At 38.9% G+C, this 16,134-nt stretch overlaps 1 protein-coding gene across 2 annotated transcripts in view; it reads right to left on the bottom strand.

Moving 5' to 3' along the window:
• Positions 1 to 6,851: 6,851 nt before the first annotated feature.
• Positions 6,852 to 16,134, bottom strand: part of ENTPD7 (ectonucleoside triphosphate diphosphohydrolase 7) — a 47,145-nt gene continuing 37,862 nt past the window's right edge. For both annotated transcript variants that reach the window (XM_042908608.1, XM_042908609.1), the window contains 4 exons: positions 15,108 to 15,432; positions 13,194 to 13,279; positions 12,215 to 12,376; positions 6,852 to 10,768 (listed from right to left, as the gene is read on the bottom strand). In XM_042908608.1, coding sequence (XP_042764542.1) covers positions 10,537 to 10,768; positions 12,215 to 12,376; positions 13,194 to 13,279; positions 15,108 to 15,432 — 805 coding nt within the window. In that variant the 3' untranslated portion in view covers positions 6,852 to 10,536. The remainder of the gene's footprint in view (positions 10,769 to 12,214; positions 12,377 to 13,193; positions 13,280 to 15,107; positions 15,433 to 16,134) is intronic.

Below are 16,134 nucleotides of genomic sequence, written 5' to 3'. Positions count from 1 at the left end.
CTTTGGATCCTCTGTCTCCCTCTCTCTGCCCCTCCTCTGCTCACATGCATGTGTGCTCTCTCTCAAAAATAAATAAACATTAAAAAAGTAAAATTCTTTGCCTGTTTTTAACAAAGTCACTGGATCAAGAGTGTCATTAAGTATATTTGACTAAATATTCCTTTTTAAAATCTTTATAAATTTAGGGGCACCTGAGTGGCTGAGTTGGTTAAGCGTCCAACTTTGGCTAAGGTCATGATCTCTAGATTCGTGGGATCAACCCCTGTATCGGGCTCTGTGCTGACATCTTAGAGCCTGGAGCCTGCTTCAGATTCTATCTCCCTCTCTCTCTGCCTCTCCTGTGCTCGCACCCTGTCTCTTTCTCAAAAATAAACATTAAAAAAAAACTTTATAAATTTAGTTTTTTTGTTGAAAACCAAATTTAACGTAGAGAAATGTCTGCCTTTGTTCCTTTTTAGTAGGCTGTCTAGGTTTCTTAATGTTAGCAAGCTCTTGATTCGACATGCATGAGCTCTTGTCTCCTTGACCCCGAGTCCTGAATTATGCCTAAGGAGAAATTCCTTATGATCTCCACTTCCATCAGGTGAAGATTCAAAGGGAAGGACTTGGCATACCTTAAGTAGCCAGACAGCCTTCAGCGAGAAATAAGTGTCTTCTAGTATCCTGATTTTCAAAATGGGGAAAGGGTAGATTTTGACAAGTTTAATGTCTATATGTAACAAAATGGCTTAGAAGTACTTAGAAAAGGAAATAATCACTAGTAACCCACTTGGATTCGTCAAGCACTAACCTAGTTCTTTTGATGGCTATAACATTGCTAGGTCACATGGAATAGATAGTATGAATCAGTTCCTGAGAGAGGTTCGTAACAGCCTCATGGATAAGAAAAGTATGGCCTTGATGGTGTACGTAGTACTTGGACATCTATTAAGATATGTGAACAAATTTTTGATTAACAAATTATAATTCTGGTCTATCTTGACATGTCATAGGGCTCTTATTCAGTTTTATTTTTTAAATCGGTGATTTGGATGAAGGCATCAGAAAGATCAGACCTGAGGATGGAACAACCCAACATTGCTAATATAATAGATGAACGTCACAACTCAAAACAATTCCAGAGTGGCACCATCAAGATACAATTAAATATTATAAATGTAACATCCTCATTTAAATTAAATAGGTTGTGTAAGTTTGGGATAGAGAAACCTGGTATCCTATCATTTCATATAAAGAAGACAGGGATTTCAGTTGGCCATCGGCTCAACTTGCACCAAAAGTGTAATGACACTGATAAAAATTAGTGGTGTTTCAGATTTCATCAATGGAAGTGTCACAGCTGCACTCAGAATACTTCAGTTGCAAGTGCTGTGTTTTGCTATTGGTACCCCATTTAAGGAGGGCACTGATTACTAAGTATGTCTCCAGAGGAAGGGACCAGGATGGTGAGTCGTCCAGAACTCACACCACACAGGGAATACTTGAAGGAAGTAGGGGCATTGAACTGTAGAACATTCAGACAGAGCAGAGCTGGGAACAATGGCTAGAAGGTGCAGAAAGCTAGTTTTTAGTTTTGTAGAAGACAAGAGTCGGATCAAAACAAAAGCCCGCTAGGGTGCAGCTGGTGAGGAAAAGTGGAAAGTGGAAAAGCAGGTGTCCCAACTATTCGACTAAACCACTGCTGAGCTCTGGCCTGTTGCTGCTCTATAGGTCTAGAGTTGTCAGATCTGATTATTTAAAGAAACAAAACATTTAGATTTTTATGTGAAAGCTCTCAAGGGTTGGCAACTAATTTCAGGTTTTTTTTAGTACATGACACAGGCTGAACACATCTGGGAGCCATAAATGGACTAAGGTTTGCCCATTTACAGTCTCAAGGAGATGATCTCCATTCCTTTTCAACTCCAGTATTCTGTGAGTTTCACTGTGACTTAACAGCTACCATCCTCAAGTGGTTCTTAGCAAAACAAAAGTAATAGTTTGTCTTTGATTAAAAAAAAAAATTCTGGATGACCCCGGGGCTTATGCTATTGCTAGAGGTAGTTTCTAATTTTTTTCAAATTAGAATTTTTGAAAATCCTGAAGCCCAAGCTCCCCCTAAGACCAATTAAATCATTATCTCTGGAAGCAGTAATAGACATAATTTTAAGTTTCCTAGGTCATTCCAACATGCAGACAAGTTTAGACACCGTGGCCTAGCCCCTAATAAACCAGTTACCTTAGAAAGTTTTGACCACTGAGGGTTGATGGGGGGTGGGAGGGAGGGGAGGGTGGCTGATGCGTATTGAGGAGGGCACCTTTTGGGATGAGCACTGGGTGTTGTATGGAAACCAATCTGACAATAAATTTCATATTAAAAAGAAAAAAAATGATATTCTAAAAAAAAAAAGGAAGTTTTGACCAGCTTATTTCCATCCCCTCCAAATTTGCCCAACCCTATCTCATTTAATCTGATCCTATTAGTGTGTTAATGGGATGTCACCTCTTCTAGATAGAATTCTTAAAGGGAACTGCGGTCAGAGGTGCAGGTTCCCATCCATCATCTCATGACTCCCAAACCCAACCCAAAAAGCCAAATGCTGGTGTTTCTAAAGTTCCCTCCAACAATTGTAGCAATGAATGAATAAGTTCAAGTTCTAGATGTTTTTCTTCATTTTTCTTTTATTAAGTATGAGTAAGTTTGGAAAAACCGATTCTGGTTGCATTTAGCTGTATAACTGTATTGTGGCTATCTATGAGCTCTTGGTAAATGCAGATTATCTGAATTATTTTTATGTTTGCATTATTCCCAGCACCAAACACATACCAAATATTGCATGAATGAATGGAAAATGGATAATTACCGATTGAGGTCCAAGACACCTCTTTCAAAGTAAGTCATCATATACCTAGAAGATTAAATGAATTTCCCTTAAAATCTGTCAATAATTCTGTCAGTTGTTTTTAAAACATCAAGAGAAATGAAAACACCTGGCTTTCTTATCAATCTAGAATTTTCTTGTTTTTAACTTACACTGACAAATGCTGTCCCATTGTAGAGGAGGTAACAATTAGCTACTGCCTAAAGTGATGATCACGACGTTAGGATAACCAGTTGATGTGTAGCAATTCTTCCAGTTCTGGTACGTATGGTGGGTTATATATAGGCATATGAAACACATATACCTATGTCCCTGCAGAAGAGACAATACATCTCTAATATGCATTGCACTTTTTGTTCAACACTGATGTAACAGTATTTAACAGAATTTTAAGAACTGTTGAGCAAAATTATTTAATGTGAAGCATTCGAAAACCATACAATCTTAGCAACCCCCAAAAGTGATGCAACATAAGCAGCCTTCAGTTTTTGAAAGCGAGAAGGGAGTGTCTAGCTGTGGGTCATAATAAAAAGATGCCTTTCAACACTGCAAAGTTCATTGTTCAAGGCAGAAATAACAGAGATAAGGCATATACTTCAGGGCTCCAACAAAAGAGGAATTGTGGAATGAGAATTTCAAACACAACATAATGACAGCAATACCAGAAATCAAAGTATTCGTCTAGGATCCTTACTTGCAGAGAAAGCATTATGAAGCTAATAAGGCGCAGAGCCTTCACCACGAGCAGTTTTAACAGGCCAAACTCTGGCAAGTCCTCTGCAGGAAGGGCTTCTTTGAAAGCATCAGGGCTACCTTAATACTGGAGAACCAGAGTGGTAGGCTGCCAGAGGGTCTACAAGTGGCTGCACTACTTAAAAAGGAGAGGCTCAGGAGTAGACACGTCCTCAGCTTGCTTGAAGTCATACATGCATGGCTATAAACATCCTGTGATTCAGAAGTTTTTTTCAACTTTGGTTTTTATAAAAATGGCAGGCCGTGATTGCATACACTTTAAAAGTAAAAAACCCTTATGAGTAATAACTCAATTTTACAAATAAAAGGAACATCTTAGTGCTCAGAGTTCCAGAGAAACACAGGGTCAACAGATGTTGACCTCCTCTGTCCCTCTAATAATGGTAGGTACTGACAAACTGGAAATAATGAATTATAGCAAAAGAAAAACACTTATGTAATAATACAAGGGAAGTCTATTAGTATATTAGTATATATACTAATTAGTATATTAGTATATATACTAATTAGTATATAATAAAAGAGCTCTTGTTTTTTAACTAATATTTTTTGTAACACCAACAAAATCCTCACAAGTTAGAGCATATGGCCCTACCGGCAGGACTCTCACACTAAGCATGACCTAAGAAGCTAATCTGGGAGAATCTGAAGTATCTGTTGCTACTTCTACCTTAATTCTTTATCCCAAATGAAGTCATATCATATACCACAGCACAAAGGGAAATTAGATACTAGTTCTGAGTTAGCACAAAAAGAAGTTTAAAGACAGCAAAAAGAAACAGCATTTTGTTTCTGTAACGGAGTCTGAGAACTGCCCAAGAAATACAGCCAAGTTCATTAATGAGGTAGATCTGATAGGCATTTTATACTTTAAATAATTTTGATTATAACCATCAAATGAATTGCTTAGACGCTGTGGTTAAGAAAATTGTACAAAATTAAGCAAATTGTTTAAAAGAAACATCTAAAATGTAAAAGGATTAAAAGAAATATAGAAGGTAGAATAAATGTGGTAACAACTGGGTGCCATTTCTGACAAAGTGTTTCTTTCATATTTTATTCCTAAATGTGAGCAAAGCCATCACAAATGAATGTCAGAAGCAGTTATAAAGATTGGGCATGGTTACTTGTAATCAGCTGTATTATAAAGAATAGATTCCTTTGAAATACACAATCTTGCAGGAAGATTCTGTCAATGAGAACTTCATTGGAGCTGTCAAAGGTGTGTGTCTGTGGTACAGAAACCAGAGAAAACTGGATCCAGGAGACCATTCACTCAGACTTTGCACATATTACTACTGCTCTGGGCCTCAATTTTATCATTCATAAAACCCAAGGGGTTAACAAAAGACAGAACTCTAAAATCCCAGCTGTAAAAATCTCATCCTCTGAAATTTATGTATAATGATTGCTGTTGGAAACTCCATTCCCATCAACCTTAATGTCAGTGATAAAGTAGGAGGGGACCACCAGCTCTCTTGGTCATCCTGTCCTTTTAAACCAAAGGCTAAAATCCTGTTCCTGAAACTCTTACCATTTTCCTACATTTTCTCCTGCCTTTAGTTCCTTAGGCCAACAGTTCTTCCTTTGGAACTAGCCTCAGAGCATCTTGTCTAGCCACCTTGTTTTATAGATGAAAAAAGAACCAGAGAGGGCAAGTGACTTGCCTAGAGAGTACCAGAGCTAGTCAGTGACAAAGCCGGGACTAAGAATCCAAACCGGCTATTTGTAAAGTCCAGTCTTCTTTTCCTTAAATCATACCACCCACTTGTCTTTCACTCCTGACAAAAAGCAAAACAAAAGCATGTTAATAGGGGTAGGGAGAGCATCTATTTAGATAATACCGATAAGTAGAAGTTATTTTATTTCAAAAATGAAAATATGGATGTGAAGGCATCATGCCCCTTGATTTCAGACTGTATCACAAAGCTATAGTAAACAAAACAATATGGTATTGGCATAAAAATGGACGCTCGATCAATACAACAGAATAGAGAGCCCAGAAATAAATCTTTGAATGTATGGTCAATTAATTTCCAACAAAGGAGGCAAGAATACACAGTGGGGAAACGAAAGTCTCTTCAATAAATGGTGTTGGAAAAACTGGACAGCCACATGGAAAAGAATGAAACTGGACCACTATTTTACACCATACACAACAATTGACTTAAAATGGATTAAAGATCTGGATATAAGACCAGAAACCATAAGACTCCTAGAAGAAAACAGGCAGTGAGCTCCTTGACATCATTCTTGGTGAGAATTTTTTGGATCTAACTCCAAAGGCAATGACTATAAAAACCAAAATAAACAAATGGGATTGTATCAAACTAAAAAGCTTTCTGCACAGCAAAGGAAACCATCACCAAAATAAAAAGGCAAGATACTAAACGGCAGAAGATATTTGCAAATCATAAATCTGATAAGGGGTTAATATCCAAATTACAAAAAGAACTTCTACAACTTAGTAACAAAACACAATCTGATTTAAAAATGGACAGAGGACCTGAACAGACATTTGTCCAAAGAAGACATGCAGATGGTCAACAGGTACATGAAAGATGCTCAATAATCATCAGAGAAATGCAAATCAAAACCATGAGATATATCCTCTCACGCCTATCAGAATGGCTATTATCACAAAGATAAGAAATGACAAGTGTCAGTGAGGATGTAGAGAAAAGGGAACTATTGTGCACTTTTGGTGGGAATGTAAATTGGTACAGCCACAATGGCAAACAGTAGAGAGGTTCTTCAAAAAACTAAAAATGGAACTACCATGTTCCATTTCTGGTTATTTCTGGCAAGTTCATTTCTGGCTATTTCTCTGAAGAAAATGAAAGCAGAGAGAGGGAGGGAGGCAAACCATAAGAGACTCTCAAATACTGAGAACAAACCAAAGGTTGATGGGGGGTGGGGGAGAGGGGAAAGTGGGTGATGGGCATTGAGGAGGGCACCTGTTGGGATGAGCACTGGGTGTTGTGTGGAAACCAATTTGACAATAAATTATATTTAATATGAAAATTTTTTAAAAATGGTGAGAAGACAAAAAAAAAACAAACAAAAGCAGTAATTCAAAAAGACATGTGCACTCCTATGTTCACTGCAGCATTATGCACAACAGCCAAGATAAGGAAACAACCAAAGTGTCCACTGATGGATGAGTGGATAAAGATGTGTGTACACACACACACACACACACACACACACACACACACACACACACACAGAGGGATACTATTCAGCCATAAAAAAGAATGAAATCTTGCCATTTGTGACATGGATGGACCTTGTGGGTGTTACATTAAATGAAATACGTCAGAGAAAGACAAACACCACATGGTTTCATTTATATGTGGAACCAAAAAAACAACAAAACTCATAAATGCAGAGAACAGATTGGAGGTTGCCAGAGTCAGGGGAGAAGGAGGACTGGCAAAATGGAAGAAGGGAGTCAAGAGGTACAAACCCCAGTCATAAAATAAATAAGTCATGTCATGGGATGTAATGTTCAGCATGGTGACTACAGTCAATAACACTGTGTTGCATGTCATATAACTTTATAAGGTGATGGGGGAAACTAGATTCATTGTGGTGATCATGTTGCAGTGTATACAAACAGAGTCATTATGTTCCACACTTGAAACAAGTATATGTCAACTATACTTCAACAACACAAATGTGGATGTGATAATAAATGTTAATAACTAAAAAGATGAGCTTAACAGATGCACGGCAGACTCAATCAACCACATTTTAATAATCACAGCCTAAGGCCCTGGAAGTTAAAGAAAGCTGTCAGGCTGAGGAGAGGGAGGCAGAATCCTTTGGATGACATTAAAGGATAAACACAAGGTTGTTGGAAAGTGACTAAATTCCCTATACCAAGGAAAGTCAATTCAAGGAGTTAAGGTACAGAGACAAAGATGGTAAAATCTGGCTTAGAGTTAACTGCAACTTAAGTCAATGTAATGCTATATAACTGAGTATTATACCTATTTTCATTATGTTCTAGTAATAAGAAGTCAGAGAAAAGTGATGGGTTGTGCCATTGTAAGGCTAATAAAGCATCACAACTCCTATCAGCACGGACTCTGATTTTGACATCTGTGACCTGTCTCACTAATGATAAAAGTACTAAAGCAGTTCAGATTCATTTTTCTGGTATCAAGAAGACTGGCTGGTAAGATTCAAAGGAATGAGTGGGATGTGAATTTAATGAAACTGTAATTATCTTCACAAGGAGACTACTGAAAAGTGCAGAAATGCAATAGAGATCTTAAAAAATCTTTAACAACCGAGGGCAAAAAGAGGTGTAGACGCAAGGTAGACTGGTTCTACAAGGGAGACAGACTCTTAGGAGACAGCAATATGTAGAAGTAATTGGCTCTTGGAGAACAAATGGCTTATGTTTCTCACTAATGAGATTTCATGCAAAATTATTAATTGGGAACAAATGACAGAAGCACAGGAACCAATATCAACAACAAATATTAGTTTTTCTGAGGGATATGGTAAAAATCTGTGCTCCTTACATTTCTACCATGGGTTTCTGGGAAGTCATACTCGTGGTAACAAGGACAAGCCCAGATCTCATAAGATCAAAGTAATAAACAGGATATAATACACTAAACGAAAACTCAAAAACTATTTAGAATAAATTAAGAGTAAGAAATACATTTACATTGAAAAAATGATAAGCATAGGGTATCCTGAGTTTCTCAATTATAAAAAGAACACAAAAAGTAGTATCAATCTGAAAGGCTGTCATAATGATTAAATAATATACACAAATTCTTAAGAGTATGTGATACACACTAAATGCTTAACAAATGTTATAACCAGGAGGAAGAATAACTTCATTAATAAGAGCTGTCAAACTGGACTCATCACCGCCTCCTCCCTGCTTCAGCTAAATTTTGAGCACACGAATGTGATCACTATTAGCCAATTAGGTAGCTTTTGACAAGATCATTGACCAGATCTTACAAGAAAACCAAAAAATAGTATTTGGAAACCAAGATGAGGGAAAAAGAAAGAGTACCTCAGGAGGCATTGGCTAGCAAAAAACACATTCGGACATTATTTATAAGCAGCCATCACAAGGCGAGGGCTCACTTGGCAGTGACACAAAGATAAGAAGTCAAAGAAGATCAAGGAAATTTAGAAGTCTTAAAAATTAAAGGAAATTGCTGTGACATGAACCCTAATGAAAAGTAAAAAATATTTCCACAGGGAACTATAAGACTCTTTTGCTAGATCCATTTTTATTTAATTTGAAAACTATTTAAGACTCATCATCTCTTCACCTACCAACTAACAGCATACTTATTTTCATCTCAATTTATTTCTAGGAGGATCTCGGCTTATTTTTCTCTGTTTTATGAGGCATTTAATTCCTTCTGGTTCCCAGTGTGGAAATTTATGTTTTAATATTTCCAACTTTTTCCCCATTAAAGGCAGAGATGATTCCCTCTACTCATCTAATCGTAAAAATAAAGTGACAGAAAAGAAAGCTCTTTCAAGTCTGGGAGCATATTCTTGGGCAGGACATTCAAGGCTGCATACAGGGAAGGATGAAGTATGAAGAAGATCCCATAGGGGAAGATGCGAGTTGATGAAAAAGAAATCCTCATGCGATTTAAAGGCTACATGTAGAGGAGGAACAAAGCTCCTGAAGGGTAGTGGATTAAAATGTAATCGTATGGCTTTCTTCTCTCCTCATTAATGGAAATGTGGTCTGTGACTGAGCAAACTCTACAAATGTTCTGAAAGATGCCACGTGGCTTACTAACAGATATATCTATGTTTTTCAAAGTTTAGAATTTGCTTCTTTTCAGACATTCCAAGAGTCAAATTGGGAAAATTTCTATTTCTCAGAAAACATTAATAAATTAAGACCTTGGATTTTATTGCCTTTGCCCATTCTCCTGATACTGTTGTTCTTTCCTTCTTTAAAAACAACAAATACACCCCCCTTCCCAAACTACATATTGACCGTAGTGAAATAAAAGAACTCTTTTTTTTGTTTGTTTTCCTGTAAAGGGGCTCATAAAAATAGGCCTAGAGACAGTGACTTAAAACCAGACAAATCCAGATCTCCAACCCTATCAGTTTCTCCATCTTACAAGCACACTTAAGGCTCAAAAAGAAAAATTAATGCCCAAACAGCCGGTGAGGCATATAGTCATAGAAACGTTTTCTACCCTGGTCATACCAGGTATCACACAAGATACTGTCAAAATCTTTGATTGACCATTCATTTAGAAGGGGTTCTAAACCCTTTTAAAATCATATAATAATCAACATCAGCAACACTACGTCAGGGATCTTGGACCACACTCATAACGGCTTCTTTGTCAAGTTAAGCAAAGAAACTATATTATTTTGGTTGCCTGGAAGTTCATATCTGTTTCAGCGAAATGCAAATATCTTGGATCCCTATGAAAGGGTGTGGATCTCCACATAAATGATATCTCTGTTACAGAGAAAGAAGGGGCTGCTGCACTTGCTGGAATGTCTTCGGCTTTGTATCAGATGCTCCAAATTTGGTTTCAACCAGGCTTCCAGTTTGCCGAATGTCAAACTTCATGCTTTAGCAAGGGGGGAAAGTCTAGATGCCAGGAACACACTAGACCTCTCAGATAAAGGAGTAGAAGCATGCTTCAGTTGGACTAAGGTTGGTCCTCTTTGTTAGCACCAAACTCTCATTATTTAGTTCTTCACAGACTAAATTCCGGTTTCTCTTAGAGAAGAGGACCTGGATACTGAGAAGGAATTAAAGTAGATATTAAGGTAGAAATTCCAAGGCCAAATATCCCAAGGTCAGGCAAAGCAGCATCTGAGGCCGGTACAAGAAAGTGGTGGAAGTCAATGGGCAGCAACCCTGGGGTACTCGAGCTTTCTATGTCCTTGTCCGGCCTCATGGCCCTACCTGTACCCCAATCATGGGCACCACCTCCTCAATCCACAGCAAGTCCAATGGAGCTGAGGTTCTAGTTTGTCGGTGGTGAATCCGGCGTAGCCGCAGAAGGTACAGGATGATGGCCAGTAGCACCACCAGGATACAGGCGAAGAAGAGATAGTGGTTGTAGACAAAGGAGAGACGGAACCAGCTACCATGGGCCTGCCGGACACCTTCTTGCCGTAGATCCCTAGGCAAGAGTTTGAAGGTAACAAGTAACGTTAATTTCGAAGAAAAACATTCATGCGGATTTAAAAGGCCAGTGGTGTTATGCCATTTATTCTATCCATGCAAATATGCTGATACCAGTTCCACAGAGCAAGCAAAGCTGAAGAACGTCTCTAGCCCTAGGACTGCTATGTGATTCCTCCTGTACTTTCTTTTCCTCACAGGCCTATGTGATTCCTCCTGTACTTTCTTTCTCCTCACAGGCCTACGTCCTCCAGAATGGGGACAAAATTAGAAGACAAAAAAGTGAACAGTGAGATAAGACTGATCACCTATAATACTGATTGTCTTAACAGTGGTCCCATGCCATTCTGTAAATACATACATACAGTTTGTAACTATGGTTCTAACAAGAATAGGGTGGTCCCTAAATCCAATCAAGAAATCAGAGTGTATTGAAATCCTTAAAAAAATTGGCTGTGCTTCCTGTGCTTTCTTTCGGATATATCTAAAGAAAGTGGTTGCCTGATCAACTGTTTTATAATCTGGAAAAAAAAGAGGAGACATGTAAACCAAAGTGCAGGAGCCTGCCTGCTTAGAACAGAAGCTGCAGTTTGGAGGTCCAGATACTGGATCCGTTTTTGTTTGGTTCGACCTGAAGTGTTTTCTCTAAATGTGAATCTCCAAACTGAAACGCTGCTTATAAAATATGGATTTCTGGCTTGTCCTGACAAATGACAACTGGCAGATGCTGGGACAGCACTTCCGCATGATAGGAGTCAGCCCTTCATCTAGAGTACGTACTCTCCAGCTCCCCACTTCTCTCACATCTATCAGCTACCTGGTTTCTGACAATATTGGGTTTAAAGAAACAGGCAGCAAAGATTAAAAATTCATTTTAGTGTATCCGAAATAATACAGGGGAGAGAGTACCTAAACATTATCCCAAATATCTTATATACATAGAGCAAGACATCAGGCTATCATAGCTTAATGACAATACCCCCCTAAAAGCATCTTGTGTGCTTTGTTCTAAATTCTGGCCCACCAAAAGCCTTCCAAGTCAATGACATGATGTCTAGAGTGACTCTACCCATTAGGAAAGACTGCTCTATACAGCCAGCATTCCCTAACTCTCTAGTCAGATGTTTCTACAATAACCTAAGAATGAATTTTGGTTTATCAGTAAGAATCTTAGAACTGGTTAGTAAGTGCTCAATCCTAAAGAATGATTTATTATGCATAAACAAAACTGCATTCCTGAAATTGCGAAGCTAAAGAACAGACTCCGGATTAAATTCTCAACCTTCTTTCTGTTTCAACATAACTGGTTAGTAATAATAGTTCATGGGATAGTAATAAAGGGAGTTAATTTGGATGCATTTTTGAGGGAGAGCGGTCACTTAAGAAACCTATTCTGAGACACCAATATCCTCTAAGTTCAAGACGCCAGTTCAGTCCACTTTACCTGAGGGGTAAGAATCGTGTTTTATACAGAATGGCTCCCAGTGTCCACTGAACTTCTCGGTCATATACCAGCTGGGCTGTCTGCAGGTGTGGGTAGTCATAGGGAAAGTGGAATCCTTCATGAAGAACTTGGTACATCCAAGCCGATTTAAAACACTGATATCTGTGTGACAAAACAATAAATATTTTTTTTTAAGAAGAAGAAGAAAAAAGAATACTTTCCACATACTCCCATTGGATGTCAAAAAGAATCTCTCTCCCCAGTTCACCTTCCTCGCCTCTAGGTGGAGCCAAATCTGAGCCTACTTTATCTTGATGTTTACCACAAAAGTGCAGGAACACCTTTATGCCATAATGATATTGCTGTGTTTTTTTCTTTCTTTTTATAAGAGTCCTTATTTTTAAGGAGCCTGCTGTAATTACATGATGTCTGGGATTTGTTTCAAAAGAACCCAATTGTGGTAAGAGGGTGGGAAAAGAGATGAAATAAGATTTGCCAGAAGTTGGTAGCTGTTAGCAGAGAAGCAGGGTGATAGGTACACAGAAATTCATTATACCATTCTATTTTTGTTTATGGTTAAAATGTATTAACTAAAATGTTTACAAAATGGGAGGACTGATGAACCAAACTGGCAAAATATTGGTATTTGTTGAAGCTGGGTGAGGATTTATGTTACTGTTCTTTCCACTTTTCTGCATGTTCAATATTTTAATTAAAAGCTTTAAAAAAACACCACTTTTGATTTCAAACCGTTTGGAATGAGCCTTTTGGTAACCCTGGTTTTCCCTGGCTTCACTAAAATAGGCTCACTATTTTGGCCCTTATCACTCAGAAAATCAAAATCTAAAAATCAAATTCTCGATTCTCCTTCAACAGAAAATTCCATCTGTATTCTTGCTTGTTCTCTCTCTCTCTCTCTCATTATAATCTGCCATCTGCGTTTTCAGGCCAATCTTAGGGAAAAAAGGAAGCTACTCACTTGAGTCGATGCTCATCTGCATGTGATGAAAAGAGACCATTCTTGAATCTCTGAGTTAGGACTGACCAAGCCATGCCACAGTAATCCTGGAACAACCAAAGAGAAACAGAGGAACATGAAATTAAAGCACAACTAATTTCCCTACAGTCTCAGCTGTTCCATGTCTAAAGTTACTTGTGGGCGACTAGTTGACAAAGGAAAACAGAAATGCCACATTCATTCCCTGGACACTGTGCAAAGCAAGTGCCAGAACACAGGTTCCTGCGGGTCTCCTTTTTATTCCCATCACCTCAAGTCCAGTACAAAGCCAGCCCAACACGGCTCCTGAGCCTCTGTGGCTTCAGAGAGGGGTAAGGTTAGGACCAGAAATAGCAACATCAAAGCCAAAGGGAGCCTCATTCTACACTATGTAAGATGAGGAAGTAAAGCAGATGGAACAGAATGGTCAAATTCTACCACTGGCCTGTTCCCCTGCTATAGTTCTCCCCAAAGAACCATTCCTTTCCTCTGAATGTCTACTTTGTGCCAGGTGCTTTTCTAGGTGCCAGGAGATCTAGCAGTGAACAGACAAAACTTTCTGTCCTCATGAAGCTCACATTCTAGTGATAAAAAACAGACAATAACCATATACATGCATGCATACATAAGACATGTACACACGTACACATTTACATATAGAGTGTGTTACATGACATAAATGATCATGGAAAAATAAAGCAGGAAAGGGAAATAGGTGAAATTGGGGAGGGCTGCAGTTTTGGATATGGTTGCTAGGGAAGGTATCACTGGGAAAATAACAGTTGAGTCAAAGTAAAAAAAAAAAAGTAAGGGAACAAAATTATCTCTTTCACCTGGGAAAAAGAACATATGAAGCCACTAGCAATTTGAGTAAGCAGTAACTTGAGCCCTTTGGTGTTCAAGGGAACAGAATTTGAAGAAGTTTTAAAATGAGAGAAGGACGCAGGCCATGAACAGTTAGGCAGCCCTAGATGTTAGAAAGGAAAAGGAATATAAGTGTATTCCTGGAGGCTGGAGAGGAAAGAACAAATACAAACCAGGTTTTCCTCAGTATTTCTTAGGGACTGCCTTTAGGGAACAGAATAATACACATAGTACAGACATTATTAAATTGGAAGTCTTCTATCCAGAGAACCCTAGAGAACTGTAACAAAGCAGAAAGAAAAGAATAAAATATAAGGTCAAATTCTTCCCATAAATTTCTCTTCTACAAGATCAGAAAGACAGGCAAACCTTCAGAGATGAATCTAAATTAAAGGAGCTATAGAAAGCTAGAGAAACTTTTACCTGTTCAGGTAACTAATGATTTAAGCCTATAAGCTGCTAATGTCCTATATATGCTCTAAATGAAATTTTATTTCTTCTGCATTTTAGTTTTAAATAGTACTTCCCCTGACATTGCTTTTCCCAATATCTTTTTAATATTCCAAGTGACCCTATATACCACTCTGGCCTCCTGACAAACCAAGAAAATCAAAGTGGACTTGCCCACCTGTGTGACCTCATTTCTAAAAGCACATTACAACTGAGAATACCAAGTGAGGGGAAAGATATCTGGGGATGACACTTTTGACCACAAACATTAAACAAGATTACTGGAAAGCTAGAGGAAAAACCATTAGCCACCACAAAGATTTTGGAGCTGGGTGATAATTTGGGTGATCAGGACATACATGGAAACCTAAGTTTAATGAACTAGAAGATAGTACAGCACAGTGTGCTCCTTAACTTCTGAGTCCACTTTCTCATCTGTAAAATGAAGGTTCACAGAGCTCCTCCTGTGAAGAAATCAGTGAAATCAGGCATACAAAGCCCTTTGCACAGCATCTGGCACAAAGTTAGGCATAGAGAAATGGCTGCTCCTGGTATGAATCATCTTTACTATAAATAATTTACCTGAGCAGCCTTGGCAAACGTTGGCCCATGGTAACGGCCACCGATGCGTAACACATCCTCTGTACAGTAAAAAAACTCAGAGAAACCGTAGAACTCGCTGTTATTGAAGTCAATTGGTGACTGGTAGATTCCATTCAGCGAGGCCTGGCTGGTGTTGGGGCGAGCCAGCAGGGGGCTCAGCATTGCCCCGCAAGAAGACCAGTCTCCTCTTCCTCGGATATGCAGCACCTGGCTGTTCCTCTCCACCACATCTGTGAGTCCCACGGGCAGGCAGGGATCCAGAAATGGATTGTCAGGACTCAGACCTGTCTTCTGGCCCAGCAACCTGCCACAATGACAATAACAAACAAAACACATCACTAATGTATTCAACCTCTTTAAAAAATGCCTATAAGAAACTTGGTCAAAGAATGTGCTTCACAGATATCTTGTTTTATATGGCATCCCTAGAAACAAGCATGGAGTATCAACCATGCAGTCACAACACATGAACATTTAACTTAAGCAAATTCAATTTAGCAGAAACAAAGGAAAGAAGGAAGGAAGGATGGGTGGGTGGATGGATGGATGGATGGATGGATGGATGGATGGAAGGGTAGATGGATGGATGGATGGATGGATGGATGGAAGGGATGGATGAATGGATGGATGGAAGGAAGGAAGGAAGGAAGGAAGGAAGGGAGGGAGGGAGGGAGGGAGGAGGAAGATAAGGAGAGAAATATGGCAGTGATCAAATTTTGTTCAACCTTTTAATCAACATGTATATTTCCCAATGTATAGTGAAACTAGGGATATTAATCTGCTGGTCTCAATCTAGTCTTCATTCCACTGCTTCTTAGAAGTGCCAAGATCTCACCACACTGAGTGTGGTTCTAACGTTTAGCAAAACACCTGGGAGAAGGTAAAGAGAGAAGGTTGGAGGAGTTTCCTGAGGAGAAGGATGTGTCAGTGGTCAGTGACAACGGCTGGCCATAGGAAGGACCTGCCTGGCCCCACGTGGGGAGGGACAGGTTGGGGCAAGTTCTAA

The sequence above is a fragment of the Panthera leo genome, chromosome D2, assembly GCF_018350215.1.
Source record: "Panthera leo isolate Ple1 chromosome D2, P.leo_Ple1_pat1.1, whole genome shotgun sequence".
NCBI classification, from domain to species: Eukaryota; Metazoa; Chordata; class Mammalia; order Carnivora; family Felidae; genus Panthera; species Panthera leo.
This window is presented reverse-complemented; position numbering and strand designations above follow the sequence as displayed.